At 39.1% G+C, this 27,001-nt stretch overlaps 1 protein-coding gene across 1 annotated transcript in view; it reads right to left on the bottom strand.

The window, feature by feature from the left end:
• Positions 1-27,001, bottom strand: part of zswim6 (zinc finger, SWIM-type containing 6) — a 90,291-nt gene that overhangs the window by 38,877 nt on the left and 24,413 nt on the right. Inside the window, exons 2-4 of the mRNA XM_065263489.2 lie at positions 9,577-9,933; positions 7,361-7,509; positions 6,847-6,997 (exon numbers count right to left, since the gene is read on the bottom strand). Coding sequence (XP_065119561.1) covers positions 6,847-6,997; positions 7,361-7,509; positions 9,577-9,933 — 657 coding nt within the window. The remainder of the gene's footprint in view (positions 1-6,846; positions 6,998-7,360; positions 7,510-9,576; positions 9,934-27,001) is intronic.

Raw genomic sequence — 27,001 nt, 5'->3', positions numbered from 1 at the left:
AAATATGCACACATGCATGTATAATTTTAAGAAAATATATATTATTAAGTATTTATAGTTAATATAAATTATACATAAATATACAAATGTATATAGACCGTTTCATCGGGCGCACGTGCGGTGACGCGATAAGTGTCTGGTCCGAACTTTACACCCGGTTTCTGTTTGTTTAATGGTCTGACTAGTTGCTGAAACTAAACTCTTAAACAAATACCTCGTCGAAAATAACAAATGTTTAGGGTTCCTATGTAATCTACGTGTTGTTTATTTTGCTTGTTATATAAATGAACTACTTTAAAAGGACTTTGTTGTTATTTATTCTTCGCAGAGTTTACCGGAAGTTACGTGATGACCACGAAAGCCGCTTGTTTATGTTGTTACTGCTGAAACCGTCTATACACATGTGAACATTTCTTAAATTTATACATAAATGTGTGTGCATTTATCTATACAAAGTTATTATACACAGTTCACACACATATATGATGTAAACAAAAACATTTATTCTGCTATAGATTAATCGCGATTAATCGTTATGCATCCCTAAAAGCAATCCTCTTGCAACCACCAACAATATTTCAGCATTGTAGCTGCGACATAAAAATAAAGCTCAAGATGCACAGATGCTTTTATTTTTGTGCAATTCACTTACATTTTAAAAGGTACAACAAAAACCAGCAACATGAAAATATGAAAAACTATGGAGGTTAAAATACTTTTCAACAAGGTTACAGAGATGCAAAGAGGTTCGTAAACATTTAATGACAGCGGTTTCATTTCGTTTGACAAATAAAACGCATAAATAGGTCAGCTGACTACTCGACTCAACCCATTTACTGTTAACGCAGACAAATGAGTTATGTACCTTTAAGACGAGGTCACTTCACGGGACTTCAGTTTAACTTATGTCATTTATGCTCTACTTTAAATTTGATGATAACCAAAGTTGTACTAATGTCTGCAATTTCTACGAATCAGCGTTATATTTTTGCTTATTAAGGTTGACGAGAAATGCACCAAACTGAAAGCAGTTCATTTGATTGGGTAAACATGTTGTATAATGAGAAAAATCATATCTGCTTAAACCATGACATTGCATAGTGATGAATAAATGTTTTTCCAAAAGCTAGAGTCAAGGGTCTATCAACGCATAAACGTATACAACAATAGTATCCCCAATACACAATGACCCCCAATCCCTGATTTGACAAAAAGAAACTCAGTTATCTGATATCCATCCAGAGACGAAAGCCAATTTGAAGCCAAAGAACCACAAAGTTAAGCAGAACGCTCTCATATACGGCTCTGGATCGATACTCATTCGTCCCTCACCGGGTAAAGTTGCTGGGCATTGCCGGCAACCCACGAGGTTCATTTCGCCTCTAATTCATCCCATTGGCTGCATTAGGCAGTGATGTATGAAGGCTGACGCGAGCGCCGCGCCATACGGATTGTGTATGATGGTTTAATCACTCCCAGAGTGCTCCACAATGACACGCCGAGACTACCTGCGAGAGCCAGCTGAAAGGAGGAGCGGGCGAGGTGGAGGAGGGGCAAAGGAGCAGGAAAGAAACGAGACGGGGAGAGAAATGAAGAGAGCGAGAGAGACAAATGGATGATGGCAGGAAAGGAATTAGATAGCCATGGAGAAAAAGAGGGGAATACAAAGGAGAGTGAGATGGAGAGAAAAGCGAAGGAGGAGAAATGGGATGCAGGAGGAGAAGATGTGAGGAAATGATCTGGAAAATGAGGGAGGCTTCTAAAGGGGGTGGGGACGCGAGTTTCGCCTCTTTGTTTGGACCGTTGGAGGACAACATGAAATACATGCATGCTGAAACATGCATGCTTAACAAAAATTTCAATGGACATTAACAAATCAACAACATTCTCGCTAGTATATTTAGTAAATACCTAGTTGGGAACAATTAGGTCAAAATTAAATTGGAATTGAACTGTAATACGGGAAATTTCTTACAATTCCAATTCCAAGACGAAAGCCGACGAAAAAGACGCGAGAAACCGACGATGCTAACGCGCTACATGCTAATCAAGACGTTGCTTGCTGTCTACCTTTCCATTGTCTTGAAGTTGCTGGCACTGCGGCTTTGTGTTTGGACAACGTAAAGGATTAGCACTCACTAGTGTAATCATGTCAGCTGAGAGAAGTCGTGGCCTAATTTTCAAGTCTTCTCCGTCATACGTAACCTAGATGAAAACGAGTCACTTTCACCGCGCATGCCCCTGTGCCCGGATTAATTAAAACAATATTGAGCGCTGTCGAATGCATTCATGTGCCCGCAGACAGGAACACACTGCATCCCTCCCCCACATTCGATTCGACCGTGGCTTTCATGGACCTAATTTGAGCTTTCACTCCAAATCTCATCCTCGCTGTCAGGTCTCGAAGCGAGAGCATCCTGTGGTTCTACACACAAAAGGTATTGGGCAAAAATGTTGGTGCCAAATGTGCATCAAACAAATAAAAAAAAGCTTTTTTACTGAAGCCATGCATCATTTCTTGCCATGCAAACACGCATTTTTTACAGTGGTATAGTAAGTCCTCTGCGGGATGTGTATGTTTGGAAATCATTATTTTTGTAATTCAGTTTCAAGCCCCTGGTGGTGCCCACGCAATTATACACTTTACCGTTGCGGTCAAAAATCATAATTGACCCCATTTACCGAATACACATATCTGGTGTTATTGTGCATAATTCATCAATCATGTTATCGCAAAGTAAAACATTTGTTCTCATAAAAGTTGCTCCACATTTGACCTATGTTTTACAATCCAATTGATTCCCAAAAGAAACAATAATTTTTTATCAAATCCACTTAAAATGCATTAAAATTAAAGAAATTAGCATTATCTGTTTACTAGCTAGATACTGGTGGTCAATGCCAATCTCGCAATCCGAACAATATATGGACCCATAAAGAAAAACCAAAGCAACATCAGCAAACCAATCCAAACAGCCATCAAGACCTGCCTGATGCAAACAGGCCTTTGTTCCCCCAACAAAAGCGACCGTCTCCCAGCGGAGGAGGCAGAAGACGGATGGAGCGAGGAATGTTGGGAGGGGTGGGAATATAAATCTGGGCTGTAATCTCTCTCGCACACTCGCTGGCAGACGTCTCCTCATCCTCAGTGCCTACCTGACCGCCGGTGTCAGATTAAGTGTCCGGGATTTAATGAAACGGTCTTCGTATTATCGTGCCTGTCAGGGAGGAAGAAGAGGGGGCAGCCTTCATAACGAAGGCCTCTCCAATTACGGTGGGGCTTAGAGGGTCTGACAGCCATAATGATTCATCTGAGGGATAGAGAAAGAGAGAGAGAACAGATCTGTCCCTCTCTTTAATGAACCAGGACCCCTCTGTGAGCTCTTCAGGGGGTTATAAGGGCTCTCAAAATGGCTGCCGGAGTTGAGGAGCGGATCAAACACTTGAAAGATACTCCGAGTTTAGTTTGACACACTTCGTAGCAACTAGATATCTAGAAGCGGGATGGTATCAAAATCATGTGACAAACTGCAGCAGACTTTATGCTGACACATTTTGGGTATCTACTGTATGTACCTTGATGTTACTTGGAAAAAAATGTGATTTATACTTTCAGAAATCTTAGGTGTCATTTGCAACATTGCTAGTGTCTTGGACTCGCTTTGGTTGTATTAGTCCGGGTTGCTATACTTTCCATTTGTAACGCAGATACTCTCGTCCCTTTCTGGATAGAGAATGCGCAGAATGTTTGGTAACCGAAACTATTCAGTTAAAAATAGCAACTTTCTCGGACATTTTAAAATGCTACCACACTGCCGACATGTTAACAGTTTTTATAAAGCATGCATGCATGCCCTTCAACCTACGCTGATTGCATCATCAAAAATGTTATTGTTCTTTAAAACTTATTCTGTCTTTTCATTTATTTGGCTGAACACTGAAAATATTTTTATTGTTTGCCATTTTCACCTAAAAGTTTCAGTTGCCCAACATTTGGTGAATAGCTACTTCTGGATTTACTTTTTAAAAAATATTAATGTGTACATTTATAAAGTAATGCGTTTCTTTCACTCGTTACTTCAGAAAAGTAATGCACGTTACTTGTAATGCATTACCCCCAACACTGCATGACGATTAATCGCGATTAATCTATAGCAGAATAAAAGTTTTTATATGCGTGTTAACTGTGTATAATAACTTTGCATAGATAAATGCGCACACATGCATGTATATACAGTATTTAAGAAATGTTAACATGTGTATATACACATTTGTATATTTATGTATAATTTATATTATATATAAATATAAATACTTGATATATAAATATATTTTTGTTCTTAAAATTATACATGCATGTGTGCATATTTATATATACATAATTATTAAACACAGTTCACACAAATATATGATGTAAACAAAAACTTTTATTCTGCTATAGATTAATCGCGATTAATCGTTATGCAAAAGTATCACAAGGAACTTCAAAAAAGTTACATTTTGTTTAAATACTTTCTTTTATGAATTTCAAACACATTCAATGTAAGGTCTCGTACTCATCTTCCTCTCTGATACAGTTTAACACAAATATATGATGTAAACAAAAACTTTTATTCTGCTATAGATTAATCGCGATTAATTTTTATGCAAAAGTATCACAAGGAACTTCAAAAAAGTTACATTTTGTTTAAATACTTTCTTTTATGAATTTCAAACACATTCAATGTAAGGTCTCGTACTCATCTTCCTCTCTGATACAGTTTAACACAAATATATGATGTAAACAAAAACTTTTATTCTGCTATAGATTAATCGCGATTAACTTTTATGCAAAAGTATCACAAGGAACTTCAAAAAAAGTTACATTTTGTTTAAATACTTTCTTTTATGAATTTCAAACACATTCAATGTAAGGTCTCGTACTCATCTTCCTCTCGGATACAGTTTAACACAAATATATGATGTAAACAAAAACTTTTATTCTGCTATAGATTAATCGCGATTAATCGTTATGCAAAAGTATCACGAGAAGTTTAAAAAAGTAACATTTTGTTTAAATTCTTTGTTTTATGAATTTCAAACACATTTAAATGTAAGGTCTCATACTCATCTTCCTATCTGATACTGTTTTACACAAATATATGATGTAAACAAAACCTTTTATTCTGCTGTAGATTAATCGTGATTAATTGTTATACAAAAGTATCACAAGGAGCTTCAAAAAATTAAACATATTATTTAAATTCTTTCTTTTATGAATTTCAAACACATTCAATGGAAGGTCCGGTACTCATTTTTTCTCTCTGATACTGTGACTGGCACCCTGGGACCTGGAGTGCTGTGTTTGTGCCCACGGCTATTGGGTGCCAAAGCAAAATTGATGAAACATCACAGGATTTGAAAATTGGCAGGCCGGTGCGACAACACGGGCCAATCACAATTAAAATGATTACCGGTCCTTCTAATTCTCACCGCTCTCATTCCAATAGTGCTGACAGCAAGAGATTGAATTGGAGGATTAAAAAAAAACAGGATATATTTTCTACATATACCGCTCTGGGTGGATTGTATGGCAGTAAAACAACATTTACTGTCTGGCTCTGTGCTTTTTGATCTAGTTACAGTAATTGAAGCAATAGAAGCAGAACGTAGCACTCCGTCGGTTTCCAGCGCTACGGTTCGTGTGTGCTTACCGCACTATATTTTAGATGGAACGCCCAGGAGGGTTTTAAGTGGGAAAAGAATATGCAATATTGATCAACAGCAAAAGCTACGAATATGCAATCTGGCAACGGCAGCATCCTCTAAATGGCCGTCCTTAGAGACGCAGGTTGAGCTCAGCACTGTTCCGAGTACAGTGAAGATGATCTCAAACTAGGCTGCACTGAGGGCAACAACACAACTACGGTGTCCCGCTAAACCACACTTTATACACACACACACACACACACACACACACACACACACACACACACACACAATTGCAATGCTTTCTCACAGAGATGCCTATATTCAGGGTTCCCACACCTTGGCAAACTTCAGGTTCAGGGACCTTTCAAGGACTTTCCAGGTCCAATACCCTCAAATTCAAGTACTAAATGTGGGGACACATTTCAAGTGAGAGCAAGGTTACATCGTGTTACCTTTTTAAGATACATTGTTACAGTTCCCTTTCGAGGGAACTCACGCTGCGTCACTGCAGTAACACTTTGGGGATGCCTCCAGTGCGTCTGAATGTGTATATCAAATACAACCAATGGTGAGGCTTAACGACAAAGACAGGGTGACGCGGGAGCCAGGAAGTATATCGCTATCTGAAATATTGCCAAACACTGCGTTACAGGGATGCAGGAAGTATGGCAAGGGAGATGCAGCGTCTCGTTCCCTTCTCAGGGAACAACAGATACATACATAACCAGAGATGTTTTCATGTGTCAAACACAACTATGCAAAAAAGCATTTTGGTATGAATCAACATTCACATACAGAAGATATAAGCATTTAAAGCCATCAGTTTAGCACGTGGGCTTAAAAAGTCTAGAATTTTTGTGATATTATCCTACACTACATAGGGAATATAATATAGATTTTCCCCCCAGGAAATTTCTTGCATAAAATGACCTGTATCTATGTATGTAAATTTTCAACAACTTCCCAGGGCCTTGAATTCCCCCCCCCCAGATTCACAATTCAGATTCACAGGCACACGTCAACTCGGGAGACACAATCTCCAATGCTGGATAAATTTAAATGTTACGAAAATTGTGACTGATACAATTTTGTCTTACGATCTATCTGATGATCACCAGACAGTACGTAAAGGAGATATGAAGGGTTTACTCTTACCTAACTCATCCCAAAGTTGCCGATATTTGTCCGTCATTGTGGTTCCCTGTTGTCGCCACAGCGCCAGGCGCGGGTCGGCCATGAATTGCTCTGTGATGAGCGTTAACATGCGAGCACCATTAGAGTCCCGCATCTTTAGCATCTCCCGTACCTACAACACAAACACGTAAACAAACACTTTGAGACTTGTTTATTCAGTAGTCAGATCTGTTTTAGACATGCACCGAATGTTTAGCAAAAATAAAAGGCATCTTTAAAATGCATCCACATTGCTGACATGTGTGCACACCTCCCACTCAATGCTGGTTGCTATTTGATTGCATCACTAAAAACGTTATTGTTCAGTTTATTCAGTCTCAATTTTAATGGCAGACACCAGAAATGTTTGTTTGTTATTTTCGGCCGAATAGTTTCGGTTGACGAAATTCGGTGCATCCCTAATCTGTTTATTTCATGGTTTAAAAGCATTAATGCTGTGAGATGCCAAAGAAAGAATCAGGTTTGACCGGCTCACCTTTGAGAACAGAAGATTGAGCTGTTTGCCCGAGCCGTGGTATCCCCCCTGAGACAGGAAGAGTTTGACCTGTTCCTGGACCTGCTCTTCATCCAGATGCCAGCAGTTCTCATCGTCCACACTGGCCCCTGCTGTGGGGTCCGGGGCCCCTAATTCACATCAGGCAACAACGCAAGAATAACTCTTGATTAAACAATTGATTACAAAAGAGTTACAAGAAACACGGCACGATTACAGATCAAAGCAGTTGATAATAAAAAACAAATCGTATGCCTAAAATTCAACACAACTACTACAACCTACACAGAGCTGTAATTCAAAGCAGACGGCATGTTTGTGATTCAGACATGAGTCGGTTCAATTTGCTTCACAACCAAGGAAACTCCAAACCCTAAACAACGGCTGATGATTTAAGCATAGTCCACAATGCAGAGGGTCTATAGTAAAGATTTATTAGACGCCACATCAAACCGACTTCCTGCATTCCAGCCGTGACCTCACACGAGCCCGGCTGATGAAAGCACTTCCCTTTTCCTCCATTCTGAAATGTGCTGTTTGCTGACGTTTTTTTCCTATAATTGGCACATCCGCTTTAGATTTCCTCTTCCCAACAAAAGAGAAATATAATATGGCCATTGTGCCTCACGTCGACAAGAGAGACCGAACCAGCCTTTCTCGCTCTTTAGATTTATGTCATCAGGCTCTGGGACCATAATACTCAATAACACCAATAACTTTGGGGCGCTACGCAACTCAAGACGTCTGCAAATGCTATGGAAATCTGCATGGGACTTATAAAAGCGGATGCGAGGCAAAGACTTTAAAGGGACCATATGGAAAACAGCAGCTTTTGAAATAAGATTTCAATCTACCATGCAGAAAATACTCACTCTTAATTTATATTTTCCACACAAATCTATCTACAGGTATTATGTATCCAAAATAAATTGAACCCATGTTTTACTTGAGCATTTTCAGTGTAGTCACCCTTTGGCTAGAATTTGTAAAATAGTACTTGTGTCATTCAATCGAACCGCTTCTTGCGTTTTCAACAATATTGATGGTGTTCACATCTTTTGTTCTAATAATTATTTAATTGCAGCACTTTGCAGTTCGGGCGGCCCGCCTAAGCTGGGAACCCTACCGCCTTAACTATGTCGTCCAAAAAAAATAAATAATAATAATAATAATAGCTGCAAAAAAGGCTGTCAAGTGCATCTCCGAGAATAGCGCAAATAACCCTACCACCTTAACTAAAACATTTCCTGCGTGAAACCCTGAATTGATATTATAATATTAATATTATATTATCAATATGTAACCCTGGACCACAAAACCAGTCCTAAGGGTAATTTTTATTGAGATTTATACATCATTTGAATGATTTATAGTTTGATAAACAATATTTGGCAGAAATAAACTATTTGAAAATCTGGAATCTGAGGATGCAAAAAATTTAAAATATTGTCCAAATTAAGTCCTTACTAATATAATTCAATTTCTTATATACTTACTAGGGCTGTCAAAAGATTAATCGCAATTAATCACATACAAAATAAAAGTTTGTGATTGCATAATATATTTGTGTGTATTGTGTAAAATTATTATGCATATATAAATACACACATACATATATACATAAATATAATTTTTCTTAAATGTATACTTTCAATATAATATAAAATATATGGATGCGTGTGCAATTTTATATAAAAAATATTTACACACCGTGCACACACATATATTATGCAAAAACAAACTTATTTTGTATGCATAATAAATAATTTTTAAATGAAATAAATATGTTGAATCTATTTTATTTTTCTCCACATAATTTTTTGAAACATTCAGACACACACTGTAAAAAAAAACACAGCATGAAGTCAAAACAACTTAGTTTTGCAAGTCAATTAAACATACTTTTTTAAGTTTTGCCCTGTGAATAGATGACATAACTTATAAAAACTAGTTGAAGTTGTTTAACTTCATTTTAAGCTAAAGTAGCATAAAATATATGTTGATTTGACAAAAATGCTGTATTTTTTAGTGCATGCATTCAGATCGAATGGTTTTGAATATCACAAAAAAAACATTTTCTCATGTCTCCCTGAACTTTTGAACGGCTGTGTACTCGAACTAAACAAACACAACCTACACCAAAAACATTGAGATTTTATATGAGCTTTCCAACGCATTCATCAGATGCAGGTTCTCACCGTGCACTTGGTTGATCTCTGAGTTCTGGGACAGGATCTCATCTGCGAGTTTCTGGGCCGTGGGGAGGACTTCTGTGTGATGGACGGTGATAAGATACTGCACAAACTTTTGCAACTGGTCCCTGTTCATTTGGAAAAGAGTCTCTGAGATGGGGAGGTGAAGTTTGACCTGCTCGGGTCTCCGTACGCGGTACAGCGACAGCGCCACCACGTGAGCGCAGTAGAAGATGTCCTTATTTCCACATCCGCACGTTACGGACGTGATCTTGCAGCGGTCGAAGCTAATGGCTACGCTGCACACCATCTCCGGTTCCGACGATGTGGCCGGTTCTGTTACTGTACCGCTGAGATGAAAACCTGCGGGATGGAAAAAGACGGAGTTAAAACTCATTTCCTCATACTGATCAGTTTTACAGTTTTCCTATAATAGATAATAAAAATCTGTAATAGGAATCTGAGTTGGAGCGTTGGTGAATTCAATCTGCATGTCTGTCAACTATCCAATGCATTCAGTCTATTTAACAACTGCAAGACATCCTCAAATGTCAATTTTTTGAAAAGGGACAGAGTAAGTCAAGGTTTCAGTGTACTGCTGGTGAACAGATGTCTGTGTGCGTAAAGGGAGATCTGACAGAGGGCGGGCAATGTGGGCGGAGCCGTTCGGTGACTGGCGTGTGCCACTACAAAGGCCAGAGTGAATAAAGCAGCTGCTCATTTAAATATTATTTATAGCACTCCTTGTTGTTCATCCAAAAAAGGCGGAGCATCAAACATTTACTATGAAGTGAAGCGGACACTAATGAGTCTCTCCCATCCACCCAACGCCCAGAAAGTTCCCATCTTCTGCGTTTCCAAAACTTCCCGCTCCCAGTGGTTTCTGATGCAGGACTGAACGGAAATAAATGAAATTATAATGTAATGTCTGCAGAAATACTGCTAGGAGTGTATTCACTGGGGGCAATACATCGATATGGATTTCGATATGAGGTACCTTTATTTTGGGTCCCTGCGATTTCACCAAATAAGATGTGATCCTGAATCAACATTTTTGTTGATCCTGACTCAACGTTTTAATAAAAGATACCCCAACTTACCCTTAACTCAAACCCTAACCATTTTTAAACCCTCAAATTAGTGTTAAATAAAGTGTTAAAGCCCCTAACCCAATCCTAAACCTAAATCGAACAAATACCCTAATCCTAATCCTGCAATCTTATTGGTTAATGAAAATGTTGATCCAGGATCACATCCTACTTGGTGAAATCACCTTTATGGTCGACACTCTCCGCGTTCGTATTCCTTGACGAAACGTCCATATAACGTATATTTCCACCAAAGTGCGCATTTTCGTTTATTTCCGTGTGTTAGTGTCAGCAAGTTTAATTAGGGCTGCAATTATTAAATCGCGTGTCCCATTAAAAATGCCTCTGAAATGTGTTTCATGCACAGCTTGTTCGTGTACTACGGCGTCGGAGTCGTTTATGACGTGCTTTTAAAAAAGCAACACTCGTTAAACAAAATCATTCAAAATATTGTTAATTATCCTAAAAATATCTGAAACAATTTGAAAAACAGTGATATAAATATTCCTGTAGACATTTCCTGTAATAGCGTTGGTAAAATGAGTTTCTGCACGAGAGCGCCCCCTTGCTTTGGGATGTGCCGGGAATTTCATCGTAATTCATTAAAATTCATTCATTGAGAAAACGCACATTTGCACGATTAATCGTTGCAGCCCTAAAGTTAATGCAATGCAGCAACAAAGCCATTTTAGCAGCGAAAACACAGCGAAAGAGGCAAAAGACGTTGTGACTGACCGCTATGGGACGCAAATCGTGGGTTTGGAAATATTTTGTATTTGGAAAATCGACTGGACAAACAGATTAGCAGAAAACCTTTGAAACACTAAAGACTTTGACTGTTGTCATTATAAGCTTAATTTTGTGTGACTTTTTTACCCTCATTTATTTTTCTTTATTTAAAAAAAAAGTTAATTTTCTAAATATGCTAATTGGGACTGAAATTGTGCTTTTTTTTAAAGAGTTTAATTAAACATTCATGTTATAGATATTTTGGTTGCATTTGTGAGTTATTAAAACAACTACTTAACTAGGCACGTATTATTAAAGTATCAATAAATTAATCAAATCGTATTTGCATTAAAGAATATTTGATGTATCGGCAAATATCGCATCGCTGGCGGCAGATGACCAATACTGTATCGTATTGCCATGAACTGTCAAGTTTACACCCCTAGTATTCACAGCGATGTCAAAAGTACAGCTACTTTAGGTAAGCCTAAAAAAAATGCCAATAAGTAATAGAGTTTGAACAATGACAGTCAAAGACAAATGACATCATTAAGATTTACAAAGGTCATAACAGAGATTAATGCAGGTGATTATAATCTAATAAATGCATTCATCAATGTCCTATGTCTTGAGTTGGCCTTTTTCTTCACTTGTGTCTTAATCTACAGTCATCAGTTTCTTATTTTATTTATTTATTTGCGACATCCAATGCATTACAAGATAAAAACATTTCATTGTGTGTTCCTGGGATCGAACCCAGAACCTTTGGCGTTGCTAATGCTCCATCACTGAGCTACAAGAACACACAACCTTTGCTAAATGGTGAAAAAATGTATTAGCACATATCCTGTTAGCATGAGAACAGCCCATTATTAACACCCAAGCAGAAGCAGCAAAGAAGTTTCACATCCGTTTTGAATGTGCTGACCTAGTAAAGCCCACCTATATAGTCTCTTTCCACAACATTAAATATACTTCATTACTTGAGAAAAGCTTTTGCTTGTAGTATGCTGAGAAACGTTGCACAGCGCTATTGCACAATAGGGAGTACACGAGTGTAAAACAGACACCAGAATCACATTGCTTGGGTACACAAAGGGTTGTGCACAAGATGCAGCTGACGGCGCTTTAAAACGTTCACGCCCATTACGGTTACGCATGATATCGGTTTACCTTCTGTTTGTGGAGGTCATGTCGAGGATTTCAGACAGATGACAAATGCTGAGCTGTGGTTTGTTGTTCAAAACACTCCCTATGTGTTGGGCCATACCGCATCACCTGCGCTTACCTCGGTAAGTCTCATCCTAAATAAACATGTCTAAACTTCTATCTCTTAACACAAACCACTCTTAGTTCATCAAGAAACAGTGCTTTTGTTACAGGAGGTAAACAGACAAAGCAATGTTTGGGATATAACGCTGCAAATCAAGTAATTATGCCGGTGGTCTCAGGGTGGTCACTTACCCAATCACCAGACAAAAACACACTAACTCTCAAACGACATGCACAGTAGTGAGCATCATCATCGAAATTATTTTTCTTAAACGCTCCCTGCGGAAGGGGGAAGTAATAATGAAGCCAAGCGAAGATTTGGGAGCCAATATAAACAAACATCGAGAGACCTTGCTATTCATCACGGCCCAAATGACTAAACAACAGCACGTGGATGCTGATGTCTCATGAAAACATGTCAATGTCACATTTCAGCTCAAAACCTAAATAAAATACATTTTGCATAAAGGCAATGAACACAATGACTACTGCACACAATTAAACGATTTTAAATACTAAATGTGTTCTCAAACACTTCAATAATTTGTTTAAAGGTAAAGTAAAAATTATGCCACATTTTACTCACTTTCAAGCCATCCTAGGTGTGTAATGCTTTCTTTATTCAGCCCAACACAATTAGAGTGACATTAAATAATATCCCGTCTTTTTCCAACATTATAATGGCATTGGATAGTGCCCCAATTTTCAAAGCTCCACAAAGCTGAAAAGAGCTCATTTTTGTACAGTGATGATTGTGATTTTATTCAGAGATTTCAAAATGTGCTTAATTGACATGAAAATAAGGGGCTGCGTTACAAAATATCTAATGAATCTAAAAATAGGCTTCATTTTCTTTGAGCAAACTGTAACTTTTAAATGTTCCCATTTATATTCAAGCTAGGCGCTCTGACAATTTCTCTCACAGACAGACAATGAAGATACACACACACACACACACACGCACACACACGCACAAAATGTTTTTTGCCACTGAGGCTTTCATGGAGACAGGGGAACTCTTTAACAAGCGTCTGGCGTCAGGAGAGGATGTCGTACGGGGAGAGCGCAAATTCTCCCGAGCTTCCATATCGCGCGAGGAGCCGCGTTTCCAGGACAGACCGTCACAAGGAAGCCATCTGTTAGCCTGGGTTAAAGGGTGCGCTTCATTTCCTGCTGTTCAGTGACAGACTGCTAAATAATTAGCTTCACCTTCACGCCGCTAACAGCTCCACCACAATTTTTATGCAGGACTAACTAACCACATGAAGCTTGTCGTCTCCTGTAGATGCCCGAAACTCAAATAATAAAGCAAGGAGAAAATCTTACTCACACGGAGCACAAAACCAGAAAACATGCCTAAAACAAAATCAATACACACTTTACCTTTTTGGTTGTAATGTGACCCAGAAATTTTCTAGGTGCCACGTACACGGCACAATGACATTTATTGTGGTTTTATGACAAATAATTACACAGCACATCGTATATCACGGTTTTATAAGCTCTCGGGCTGACGAAAGTGTCACATGTCAGCTGATGGGTCTTTGAGTTATGTCAGAGACCCTCCTGCAGGGGGATTTACTGCCCGGGCGGCTGGTGTTAAAGGGAGCGTTATTGGAATAGCTGGGGCAACAAGACAATTAGTATGACTTTAATTAAGACATTTTCTCTGTGGTCAGTTTTATTAAAGCACTTAGATAAAACCCAAAGGATATTACACACTTCAGACAGCACAGGAGAGCGATCTACAGCTTATATGCAACTTGGGAGGGCAGCAAATTACAAGATGCTATACGCTAACACGTTGCTTCAAAAAGACAACTACATAAGCTGATCCGAGATTTGAATTTGGTCTTCAGGCAAATAGGATTTAGAGATGTTCAATTTAGTATACACTCTAAAAAATTAGTTTTTTTCAGTAGGGTTGCAAACCGATTAATCGCGACTAATCGTTTGTAGAATAAAAGTTTTTGTTTACTTGATATATGTATGTGTACTGTGTAGAATAAATATGTATATATAAACACACACATGCATGTATAATATTAAGGAAAAAATATGTATAAATTAAGTATTTATAATTAAATCTAATATAAATTATATATAAATTTAAAAATGTATATACAAATGTAATTTTTTCTTAAAAATATAAGCATTATTATTACAGTATTATTACTATTATTATTACTATTACAGTATTATTACTATTACAGTATTATTACTATTACAGTATTATTACTATTACAGTATTATTACTATTACATTATTATTACTATTACATTATTATTACTATTACATTATTACTATTACATTATTACTATTACATTATTACTATTACATTATTACTATTACATTATTACTATTACATTATTACTATTACATTATTATTATTACATTATTATTATTACATTATTATTATTATTATTATATTATTATTATTATTATTATTATTATTATTATTATTATTATTATTATTATTATTATTATTACTATTACAGTATTATTATTATTATTATTATTATTATTATTATTATTATTATTATTATTATTATTATTATTATTATACACAGTACACACGCACATTTGATGTAAAAGAAAAACTTTTATTCTGCAAACGATTAGTCGCGATTAATCGTTTTGCAGCTCTAATTTTCAGCCCAGCATTGGGTCAAAAAAGGGACAAGCCCAGACATTGGGTTAAATTAACCCAGAAAATGTTTATATTTGACCCAATAATAGGTTAAAACAACCCAGCATTGGTTCAATTACAACACAAGGGGCTGGGATCGTCAAACACTAGGTTGAAAATATACCCAGCATTTTTAAAGAGTTTTGACTTTCAAATTCTGGGCTGCCAGTTTGATCAGGAAAAATAACTTAATATTAATGAATATCGCAAACAAGCATATTGCAATGGTTTGCAATAACCAAATAATTGTATTACTTCAAAAAGCAATGTACAGTCAAAGTTTTGTGTAAATGCAGGTAGCAAAGAGAAATCTCAAGACAATGACGAATACAATAAAACATACATAAAAATGGATGTTTGTTGCATAATTTTTAAGCCAAAAGCAGTAACGCATCGCATATTGTTTAGTGCATTGTTTAGCAAGTTATTGAATATTGCATTTTTCTTCAATACCGTTTTTATATAAATAATTATACCATTCATGTGCTATGCAATTCATTAGTTTTTGGGCCTTGAAGCAAAACCAGTTGTGAACCACTGAAGTACAATACAACAACAAGATACGTATTTATGCCACTAGTAGTGAGGTGAAGCCGATATCGGCAGTTTTGTGGAAAAGGCATCGGCGGATTAAACCCAGCTGAGAGAACCTGACGGCACAGAGTTGAGATTGATAACTCCTTGTTTCCTTGCCGACAGCGGGACTAGTCACTCTGATACACCCTGACAAAATAAATGAAGAAGAATGCCGGCTGAGGCTTTTTTCGCTTGTGAAACGCGCTGCAGAAATGTGCTCAGACAGCCCCACGTTCCCAAAGATGGACAAGTCTTATTGTACAGCGTCTATCACCGGAGAGCCGCATACGATACGAGCCTTCCCGTAACCTTTCCGGCCCGAAAACGACCTTTTCCGAGCATTTCCATTTTAAAACGTCCAATTAGCTCTGACCTACACATCCAAAAGACGGATCTGCGGCATCGGGCGTCGATAAATGCAATACAGGTTGGGTTCAGATCAACACTGCAGTGTGTGGCTGACACAAATGTGTACATTGGGGGGAGAAACACAGACCTTTAATCAGCTAAATTCCTAAAAAAAATACAAACATTGTCCTAAAGAACCTACTTGTACTAAGACGAGCTTACAATGAGACACTGCGGGGAAAAGCCTACAGCTGAATCACATTGCCGATTCTCACAAGGCAACCCACAATGCGTTGCTTGATGTTGCTAGCACAAGCAAACAAGTGTTTTCCATTATGCTGAAAGATATCGGATGGAGGGAGTGTTTGCTTTGGGGAAGACGCTAGAGAAACGCAGCGCTTAATGATGCAGAACGTGTTTTGGTGTTTACTTACTCCGGCCAGTACACAGATAAAATACAATCTCGCCTGGTCCTCACAACCCTGGCGAGAACAAACCGAATTTAATACAGTGTGTGTTTTTAGCTCACTGGCTCCACGGTTTAACCCTCCAGCCATGCGAAAGCCACCTGGTTTCCAAGGATCTCTGGTGTGACGAGAAAAAACCCAGAAGTATTTGAAGGCTAATGCTAATTTACTCCTCCAGCTAGATAACTAGAAAGAATTCAACCCTGTTCAACCCACCGTGATTTGAAAACATGGGCGTTTCAGGACCTCATGTGCAAGTTATTAAACGCTGACATTTCGGCCCCATCACGCCCTTTAGGGCGGTCACTGGAGAGTTCCCAAAGAGGCCCGTACGTCTCAAAAGTAGCCAATTTTAGCCTGAGCCCAACACTGAGCTGTTGTCCCAGAAACCACTTCACCGTGCTGAAACCCTCGTTTCACTTGAGCCGGTTCAACATAAACCAGTTTTTTTTTTCTTCAGACCACCCAAACACAAGAAAATGGATCAAACGCAGTTCCAGTCAGCTAAAACGGTCGACAGCGTGATTACTACCACGTCCCTCAGCGCTCGCCACTTCAACCAAAAATATTCAATGCTGAATAATATAAATCAACACAAAGGCAAATAACAGTAGCCATATATAGTTACAAAAAATTGTGAGGGTGCTAAAATCGAGGTCAGGGGTGGAAGTAGTTTCCCTGCTTACAAATTAAATAATTGATCTCATGAGACATTTGAAAGAAACATTAATGAATGTTTAACCATTGCATCACATTCGCAGTTATAAATGTGTTTGTGCAATACTTCTGCAAATTCAATTTTCCCATCGCCAAATGCTTACCTAAATCAAATTTGGAAATTCCCAGAGAATCGCGCATAATCAGACATCAAAACATGCCAACGTTAATCATATAGAGAGTCATATCTCCAATACACATACATACAGTTTTACATTTAATTTCCAATGAATATCTCAGTTTCAATAAATCAAAATAAAAGACCCAGCAGTCAGACATTAACAAAGACCCACCGAGAGCTTCATCTTGGTATCAGATCCATTATATTGTCTGTATGAAAAAGACAAGCTCGGTTATATAAACAAAACACATTCCTTGATCTGCAGGCTGTAATTTCATCTGTCCATACTAAAGGTTTTCTGAAAGTGGACACGACCATACCGACGAGCATAATTTATGCTAAGGTCAGAGGTTACACGAACAGTATGAACACTCTGTCATTTGTCTTGTTTACATAACTTTTCATTCATCTTAAATACGAAAAGATGTCTTGGTGTTTTTGTAGAAAACATGACATACAACTCGATTATTTTTCTCTTCCTGATGGAAGCAAAAAGTGTGTACACGACTATGCGTGCGTCTGCCATCGTGTAAAAGTCTTGGTGTGTGGTCTCATCAGTAAACAGCTTGCTGCTGGTCTGAATAGAGACCAGGCTCTTTACCAGGGGCCTGGAAAAGCACAGCTGCAGCCCAGCGGTGTTTTCACAACAATCAGCCTTCGCCACGCAATACGGGGCCCAGCGACCAACCGGGCCCCCTCCTCCTCCTCCTCCTCCAGGGGCCGGTCTGTTTGCTCAGTGGATCGCTTTCCTAAAACACATGAGAGAGAACCAGATCTGCTCTAGAAACGCTAGACCCCTCCTACTGAAGAAAAGAAAAAAAACAGACTTACACCTGTTTCCCGGGGTGGTCTTAAAGACCTTACGCTTCGGCCTTGATTCACATTACGGGATGAAATGGAAAACCAGGTTCTCAGAAACACGTGGTGGAACGAAAACAAAGGCTACGGCCGAAACCCTCTTTTTACGATCAACACTGCTGTGTGGAAATGAAATTGAAATGGTTAAAATTTTCCTATAGTGAATATATGTGGCTAGTTTAGTTTATGTGGATAGCTTTGTTTTGAAACTAAGACAACACCCCAAATTATATAAAGCAATCTTCTCAACACGCATAGAAATTAACAAAAATAATTGTATCCTCAACAAAACACCAAATATTGTGTTACATAAGGTTCACCAAGCAAAAAAGTTTACCAAGTCGTCCACTGCTTGAGCCCGAAACTTAATAGGAGTCAACAGGGTGGAAATATGGCTGTTCAACCGATGAGAAAGCAGATGTGTTTGATGTGTTTCTGCATGGGTTTACCACATCATCCCTCGCCAGCGCGGGAGCAGAGGTGTGGGCTCCGGGGAGGGGTGCGCTGGACCCTCCCTGCACATTAGGGCCTCAGTGGGGAGGGTGAAATGGCATTTATAAATAGGAAGCAGCCACGTACACGAGACCAAGTTTGCTTCCCTATGCCACATAATATCGGAGATCGCCATATGTGTATGAGGCTGGGAACAAGATATATATAACATGGTAAATACTTTGCTAAGCTCACTGTATAGAAGGCCAAATAACTCTATCTATCTCTCTATATATCCATCTCTCAATGGGGCGGTTTCCCGGACAGGGTTTAGGTTAATGCAGGACTAGGCCTTTTTATATTATATATTAGGTCAATTAAGAAGCATTTTTACAAACATACCTTACAAAAAATACTTCAGTTGTGTATCTTGAGAAAAGCAGTTTAAACATGCATTTTAGTTTTGGGACTAGCATAAGCACTTTCCAGGAAACCGCCCTTATATCTCCATATGTCTATAGCTCGATACAAGTCTATAGCTCGATACAAGTCTATAGCTCCATAAGTGAAGCGCCTATAGCTCCATAAGTGAAGCGCCTATAGCTCCATAAGTGAAGCGCCTATAGCTCCATAAGTGAAGCGCCTATAGCCCCATAAGTGAAGCGCCTATAGCTCCATAAGTGAAGCGCCTATAGCCCCATAAGTGAAGCGCCTATAGCCCCATAAGTGAAGCGCCTATAGCCCCATAAGTGAAGCGCCTATAGCCCCATAAGTGAAGCGCCTATAGCTCCATAAGTGAAGAGCCTAAAGCTCCATAAGTGAAGCGCCCACCTCCTAGACAGCTCCGCCCTCTTGCTCCACAGTCAGCTGATGCTGCGTCTCATGTGTTTCACTTCACTTGCACCCGCTCACCCTCTCTGACACGCACACACCCTTAACGTTTTTTATATAAAGCTAACTATAAATACCACACAGTAATCTAAACCTCCACAACGTTTAAAACATTTACATAAATAACAAAAACGTCACCACAAAGGGAGGTTTTGTCATATATAACAGACCTCCAGAGCAATACTACAAATAAGTAAAGCGCCTATAGCTCCATAAGTGAGGCGCCTATAGCTCCATAAGTGAGGCGCCTATAGCTCCATAAGTGAGGCGCCTATAGCTCCATAAGTGAGGCGCCTATAGCTCCATAAGTGAAGCGCCTATAGCTCCATAAGTGAGGCGCCTATAGCTCCATAAGTGAAGCGCCTATAGCTCCATAAGTGAAGCGCCTATAGCTCCATAAGTGAAGCGCCTATAGCTCCATAAGTGAAGCGCCTATACCTCCATAAGTGAAGCGCCTATACCTCCATAAGTGAAGCGCCTATAGCTCCATAAGTGAAGCGCCTATAGCTCCATAAGTGAAGCGCCTATATCTCCATTAGTGCCTATATGTCCATAAGTGAACTGCCTATATCTCCATAAGTGAAGCGCCTATATGTCCATAAGTGAAGTGCCTATATCTCCATATGTAGATATGAAACATTTACATACTATAAACAAATTGATGACCCATGCTTTAAAAAATACCAGGAAAATGCACTAGTTAATTAGGTGAAGTTTGATATTAACTTAACTGGGTTTTGTAACCAAACAGTTATTATTCATATACAGAGATGTCCACACTTGAGCAAGCTTTTCACTTCCCCTTGAGACACTTGCTTGGTTAGCATGCCTGGAATTTACACCCAGACTAACTGACTGGAAAACTTGACTAATAATGCACATGAAGAAAAGAGTCACGCACAGATGACAGAGAGAGCGCAAGAGCGAGAGAGTGTGTGAGCAGAGGAGGCAGAGAGAAATGCTGGAGTGTGCAAGCCCCGCCCACCTCCTAGACAGCTCCGCCCTCTTGCTCCACAGTCAGCTGATGCTGCGTCTCATGTGTTTCACTTCACTTGCACCCGCTCACCCTCTCTGACACGCACACACCCTTAAAGTTTTTTAAATAAAGCTAACTATAAATACCACACAGTAATCTAAACCTCCACGACGTTTAAAACATTTACATAAATAACAAAAACGTCACCACAAAGGGAGGTTTTGTCATATATAACAGACCTCCAGAGCAATACTACAAATGTATGGCTTAGTAAACCCACACTCACAGAAACGTGCCAGACACACCCCTGTGTGGCCAAACCCTAAACCGTGTCTGTCCCCGAGCTGAACTGCTGACATCACGGCAATATGAGAGAGCGCGTGGGGAGGGTGGGGTGTGTGTGAGAGAGAGAGAGAGAGGGGGAGAAAGAGAGAGAGCGAGAGAGAGAGAGAGAGAGAATTCCTAAACAGTAGACAAACCCACTGGTGGGAAGCTTAGAAAGCCCTCAGCTGTGGCAAGAAAAAGCGAAGGCTTGGCCGCACGCCAGACCTCTGAGCTCAGCATTTTGTAATGCACTTCCTTTTCGCTTAACAGCTTGCATAATAGTGCCGGCCGCCAACCTTTAACTCTTTGTTTCCTGGACGCTATTTAATGCATGTGTGGGATGGGGCAAAACAATGACTGTTACAAAACAAACAATACAAGCAAATCACTTTCCTAGAATTACCAACCTCCAGGTTCTGAAAACAAGCACCTCTTGGAAATCATTGGGCCGATGTGGCGAGACTGCATAACCTAAAACTCTCCAGACAAGTTCTCGCCTACTGCCATGCACTTGACAGCTGTTTTTCTATTCAAAGTGGCATACATTGCATTACAAAGTATAGCATTTTATCAGCATGTCTGTTTCTTGGAAATCGAACCCATGACCTTTGTGTCACTAAAGCACGGTTCCACCATTTAAGCGACATGTATATGAAAATGTCCTTCAAAACCTTGACACGGGAATGAATCCATCAGACAAAGCCTCAACAACATTCAAGTCAAAGTCACTCAAGTCAAAGCTCTTTTTCCCTACCATCCTCATCAACCACCGCCCCAGTCAGGCCTGTTTACACTGACGCTCGACAGAAATGTGCCCAGGCAACACACTTCAGCTATCTCATCATGGTAAGCCCAAACGTACCTCTTCAAAAACTCTAATCCGCTTCCTTTTGTGCGAAACAAGGAGCTCAAGCCGGACTTTCGGTTCACATGCAAGACGGCAGAATCTAATAAATGTTTATCCGCCTTTCATTGGTGCGCTAATACACCACCAGCCAGCCAGAGTCTATAATATCTCCAGTCCTGGGGGACAGACTGCATGAGTCTAAAAAAAGCAGAGCAAATAGCATGTTTGAAAAGGTGAAACTTCACTGCATCGCCCACAAAAAAGATTTAAATGTCACCCCTGAGGAGGAAGGTCCCTTTGACTACAAATTCAACGTGGCAGCCGTACGTCCCTGACCGTGGACAGACACCGCTGAGGGAGAGATCACTCTATGTGCTCTCATTTACTGCAGAGGATGTCATGATTGAAGAAGATGCAGCTGTAATACACAAATATTACCTTTCCTAACTCGTGCAGCTATTGTAAGCCAATTTGTATCACCTAAAACCCTTTATGGGCACCAACAACTGATAGTCCCCCTTGTGTCAAATCTAGAACCTAAGGCGAAGTCTGTCAAGTAAAATTTTAAATCATTATTGTGCAAGTTGTTGCATGCATACGGATGAGAATATACAGTATGCAAAAGTTTTTTCTTTGATCATGTTTTATGAATAAAGCAATTCCTATCCGAATACATTAAGATACTGTAAGAAGCAATAATAAAAAAAACAAAGCAGTTGACCACGATCACCAATTGCTTAATTGGTACCCAAAATAATACCCTAAAATAATTAAATTTAAAAAATCCCAATTTGTTTAAATCCCAAATAGACGATGCAAACACGATAATTTTCTCCTTCTTATGTTAACCTCATACATGCAAAAGACTGCTGAAAAACAGACCAATCTCAACATAACACCAACTGTTTTCATTACAGTCATGATGCCCCCAACATTAAATTAAAGAAATAATTACAATGTTGTTACAATGCTAGAAACAAAGTTGTGACTGCTGAGTTAGCGCAATATGCTAACGTTGAGGCTAAAGTTCTACTATTGACGTCACAGAAACGTCCATTAACAATCTTTAAACAATTGATTATTCCTCAAAATCTGTATCTACAGACTCGAACACAAGATTTTTTTACACAGAGCTACTAAAGGAGCTGCTCTGAGAAACAGCCAATCAGAGCAGAGTTCAACATTATTATTCATGACCCATCCAAATAAGGTAATAATCGACCATTTCATTCTAAAGGAAAATCCTAGGGTTGTAAATGGACATGTAAAACCGTCTCTGTATAATTTTTGCACTTAATAAAGCCACAGGCCTTCCATGTAGATATCAGAAAAAAATTAACAAATTTTAATCTATTCTTTAAAACTTTCAAAGTAAAATGCATCATTCAATGGCTCTACGAAAACAAAATGGCGCCTCTACTTCAGCAAACCAAAACATTGGCATTGAGAAGAAGCTGTAAAAGAGCCAAGGAAGCGTAAGGCGTTCCTCCCCATTCACACCAGCAATGACGGCCACGACACTGAAGAGACGGTTGACATGACTGTCTGGAGGGGTCATTCTCAACTTGCTGTGACTAGACCGGTCTTTAACTGCAGGCCTAGGAGACAATAGCATCCCACCTTCTTTCAACGGCATCCCACCCCTCACACAAGACCCCTGGCTCCCCTCCAAGCCCTGCATTGTCCGAGTCTGAATGTGCAGGGTTAGGTGTGCAGTGTAAGGTAGCAGTAAGCCCTGCTCACAATAGAGAACACAATCTCTCCTTTAGACATAGCAGCCGGCCCCTGAAGGGTCCGAACCATGAGGGGGTGGGGTCCGGTTTGGTACGTAATTGTCAAGAAGAGTGAGGGGCTCTCAAACTAAAGCCTCGACAACAAAGCACCTCTCTACAACCCTTTAACCGTGCACAGGAACCACAAAAGGGTCCCACAGCCTTCCAGGCCAAATCTGCAAAGACCTCTGAGCAAACAACAACAAGAGGTGGAGGAGTTGGAGACGATGACGACAGTTGGGGGAGGAACCGGGATTCAAGCGAGCAAAGCATCCACAAATTAGGTCAATGAGGATTTCCCCAAACTAGGTCAAATGAAACCCATTGCAAGCAATTTCCAACTGCTCTGATGGGGGAAATAAAGATGGGTGGGTGAGACATATTTGGAGAAAAATTCATTCGCTTGCTTGCTGTGTTTATGTAGTGGGAAATCTTTGCACTTCTCAGATTTAAGGAGTTTCTGCAAACAAATCAACCAAATTAGCGAAGGGGCTTAGAACAGCCAAAACACATCTTGTTTCCAGGGACCATATAGTGACATTTGGAGCCCAATTGTGACCATCACGGGTTCCTCAGACCCTGCCAAAACACATTCTTTAAAGAGCAGCTTCAGTATTGGAGAGCTCCATCTGTCCATGAGAATAATAATGCTTTTATGGCTTTCAGCAATTGAAGCCCCTAGCTAGAGGTAAATAAGGCGTCCACGATGTATTGAAATACAAAACAGTTTTTCCTTCGCGTTTCAGAAATATTTCACATACACACGACAACGCTGTCAAAAAGATCAACATTAATTATGCATATCCGCGAAGATGATTTAATCCCCTGGATTAAGGTTTGTTTATACTCGCTCTTTGCTCCGCCACGCGAGCCTCCACGTGTCTCAACAAACGGACGAGGCGTTTATAGTTGACATGCTTGCTGTTGCACTATTCTTATAAAAAAACAACAGGGGGCGACTCGAGCAATCGAGTCCAAAACCAACACAAGAAAGAGGATAGAAGTTGTTTGCTGAAACAACCCTGGTACTTGTAACACCACAGCTTGATATAAATATGAATAAAACATCTCTTAAACATGTCTTAATGAAATGATAATGATTAATAAATGTTTTTACTAAACAAACAATACAGAAATCTCAAGCTTTTTATTTTGTTCCTCATCCAGTGGTACATTCAATACAAATATAAGTTTGCATAATTTACTTTAAGATTGTCAGATAAACATACGCATTGTTTTTCATGGATTGATCAAAGAGACACGTCACAATCTTGCATGCTCGGACAAAATCGCCTTGACGTCTGTAATTTTCGGATGCGGCGCTGCATGCGTGGTTACAAAAATTGCCATGCACAACTCTAGGCGAAATTGGGTCTTACGCACCCAATGTGCACGACCGGCAACTACGGTTGACGTCATTTTTGTTAAACGCACTAGCGTAATCATAGGGAAGTGTCGAGTATAAACAATACGTTACATATGCCAGGCCGGCAGATGGCGATGTTACTTTGTAAAGAAACACTACAAGCCTGCGCACATATGCATTCATCTGCATTCAATCAAGACTGCAAAGGCATTGATCAGTTTTATTCAGAAGAACGAGTAGGTAGGTTTATTACTACAAATGATCCTGGACTATAAAGCTCCACAATTTTGTAAACTTCGGTGTAGAGGTGCTAATAAAATCACAGCAAAAACACAGTAGTACTGCATAACAATGAATCGCTACTAATCGTTTGCAGAATTAAAGTTTTTGTTTACATGATATATGTGTGTGTACAGTGTATAATAATTATGTATATATATAACTACATACATATGCATGTATAATTTTAAGAAAACAATATATTTATATATCAAGTACACACACATAAATTATATATAAATATAAAAACATGTTAAATATATACACACACATATCAAGTAAACAAAAACTTTTATTCTGCAAACGATTAGTTGCAATTAATCTTTATGCAGCCCTAAAAAAAAAGTCCTGCAGGCTGCCATTGTTGTTTTGGTTATACTCACACAAGCCAAACTGCATAAAACGTTCAGGTTCACAGTTAAAATCGCTGATGTGTAAACGGTACTTTAGATCATGCATTCTTTACTTGGACAAACTAAATAATTTAAATCGGAAATTAACCAATTTTAAAATATGATGATTATGGTCACTACAAATTTAATTCCAACCAGGGTGGAGAGAAAAGGGCAGGGAAGTCAACAGCCAAAATGCAATAATTTCAGTTTCCGATTTTTCCAATTTACAATGAAAACCGACAGATTATTTATGTTGTTAAAGGTGCAGTGTGTAAATTTTAGCAGCATTCAGTGTTGAGGTTGTGAATTGCAACCAACGGCTCAGTCCACTGCTCACTCCTTGCTTTTGAAACGCATATAGAAGCTACTGTATCCGCCACCGGAAAAACATGTTATAGTCGGAGACAACTTAGTAAAAAAGTTTGTCCGTTAAGGGCTTCTGTAGAAACATGGCGTCACAAAATGGTGACTTCCACGTAAGGGGACCCTCTGTGTATGTAGATAAAAACGTCTCATTCTAAGGCAATAAAACAACGGTTCATTATAAAAAAGTCTTTATACACTCCTGATAATATAATTTTGTATATTATTTTGCATTTCTGTCAAGAGATCTAGGGCTGAAACGATTCATCGAGTTACTCGATTCAAAACAATTCCGAGGCAAAAATTCTGCCTCGAAGCCTCGTTAAATTCCTATGACGCGCATTGCACGCGCAGAGATCTGATTCACACGGACCGTTGTTCAATGTTCAGGAAGCACATCATAGCGCGTGATACATTTTGAATTTAGTTGGCGCGATGGCGGAGCGAATATGTCCATAAACGACACAGAGAGAGAATGTCTAAAGTTTGGGATCATTACATTATCTTTACATTCAGCATCTGAACCGAAAACATCCACTGCTGTTTCACCAAGCGTCGATGAAACAAGGTAACGTAGCTTTTGATTTTAATCCCATACTGTATTTGTAGCGATGTCGTTATGCGGTTTGACTAGATATGATGTTTAGCTTTGATGTTTTTAAGTAGTAAACGTATTCACGTTCAATTGCAGGACAGTATAGATTAAAAAAAGAACCCCCGCCTTCACACACACGCATGCACTACAGGTGTGTGTACCAAAAAACGGCACCACAGTGCAATCATATATGGGCAACTTGTAATCTGACATATTTTGTTCAATAATAATAATCTCTGTCTTATTGGAGTTTAGCATAAGGAAGATATTCTCTCTCATGCGAGTCAGACCGATCGCGCAATGCATCACATATGCTTAAACTTTTA

The sequence above is a fragment of the Paramisgurnus dabryanus genome, chromosome 10, assembly GCF_030506205.2.
Source record: "Paramisgurnus dabryanus chromosome 10, PD_genome_1.1, whole genome shotgun sequence".
Classification (NCBI taxonomy): domain Eukaryota; kingdom Metazoa; phylum Chordata; class Actinopteri; order Cypriniformes; family Cobitidae; genus Paramisgurnus; species Paramisgurnus dabryanus.
The sequence above is the reverse complement of the archived record's forward strand: the minus strand, read 5'-3'. Positions and strand labels throughout refer to the sequence as shown.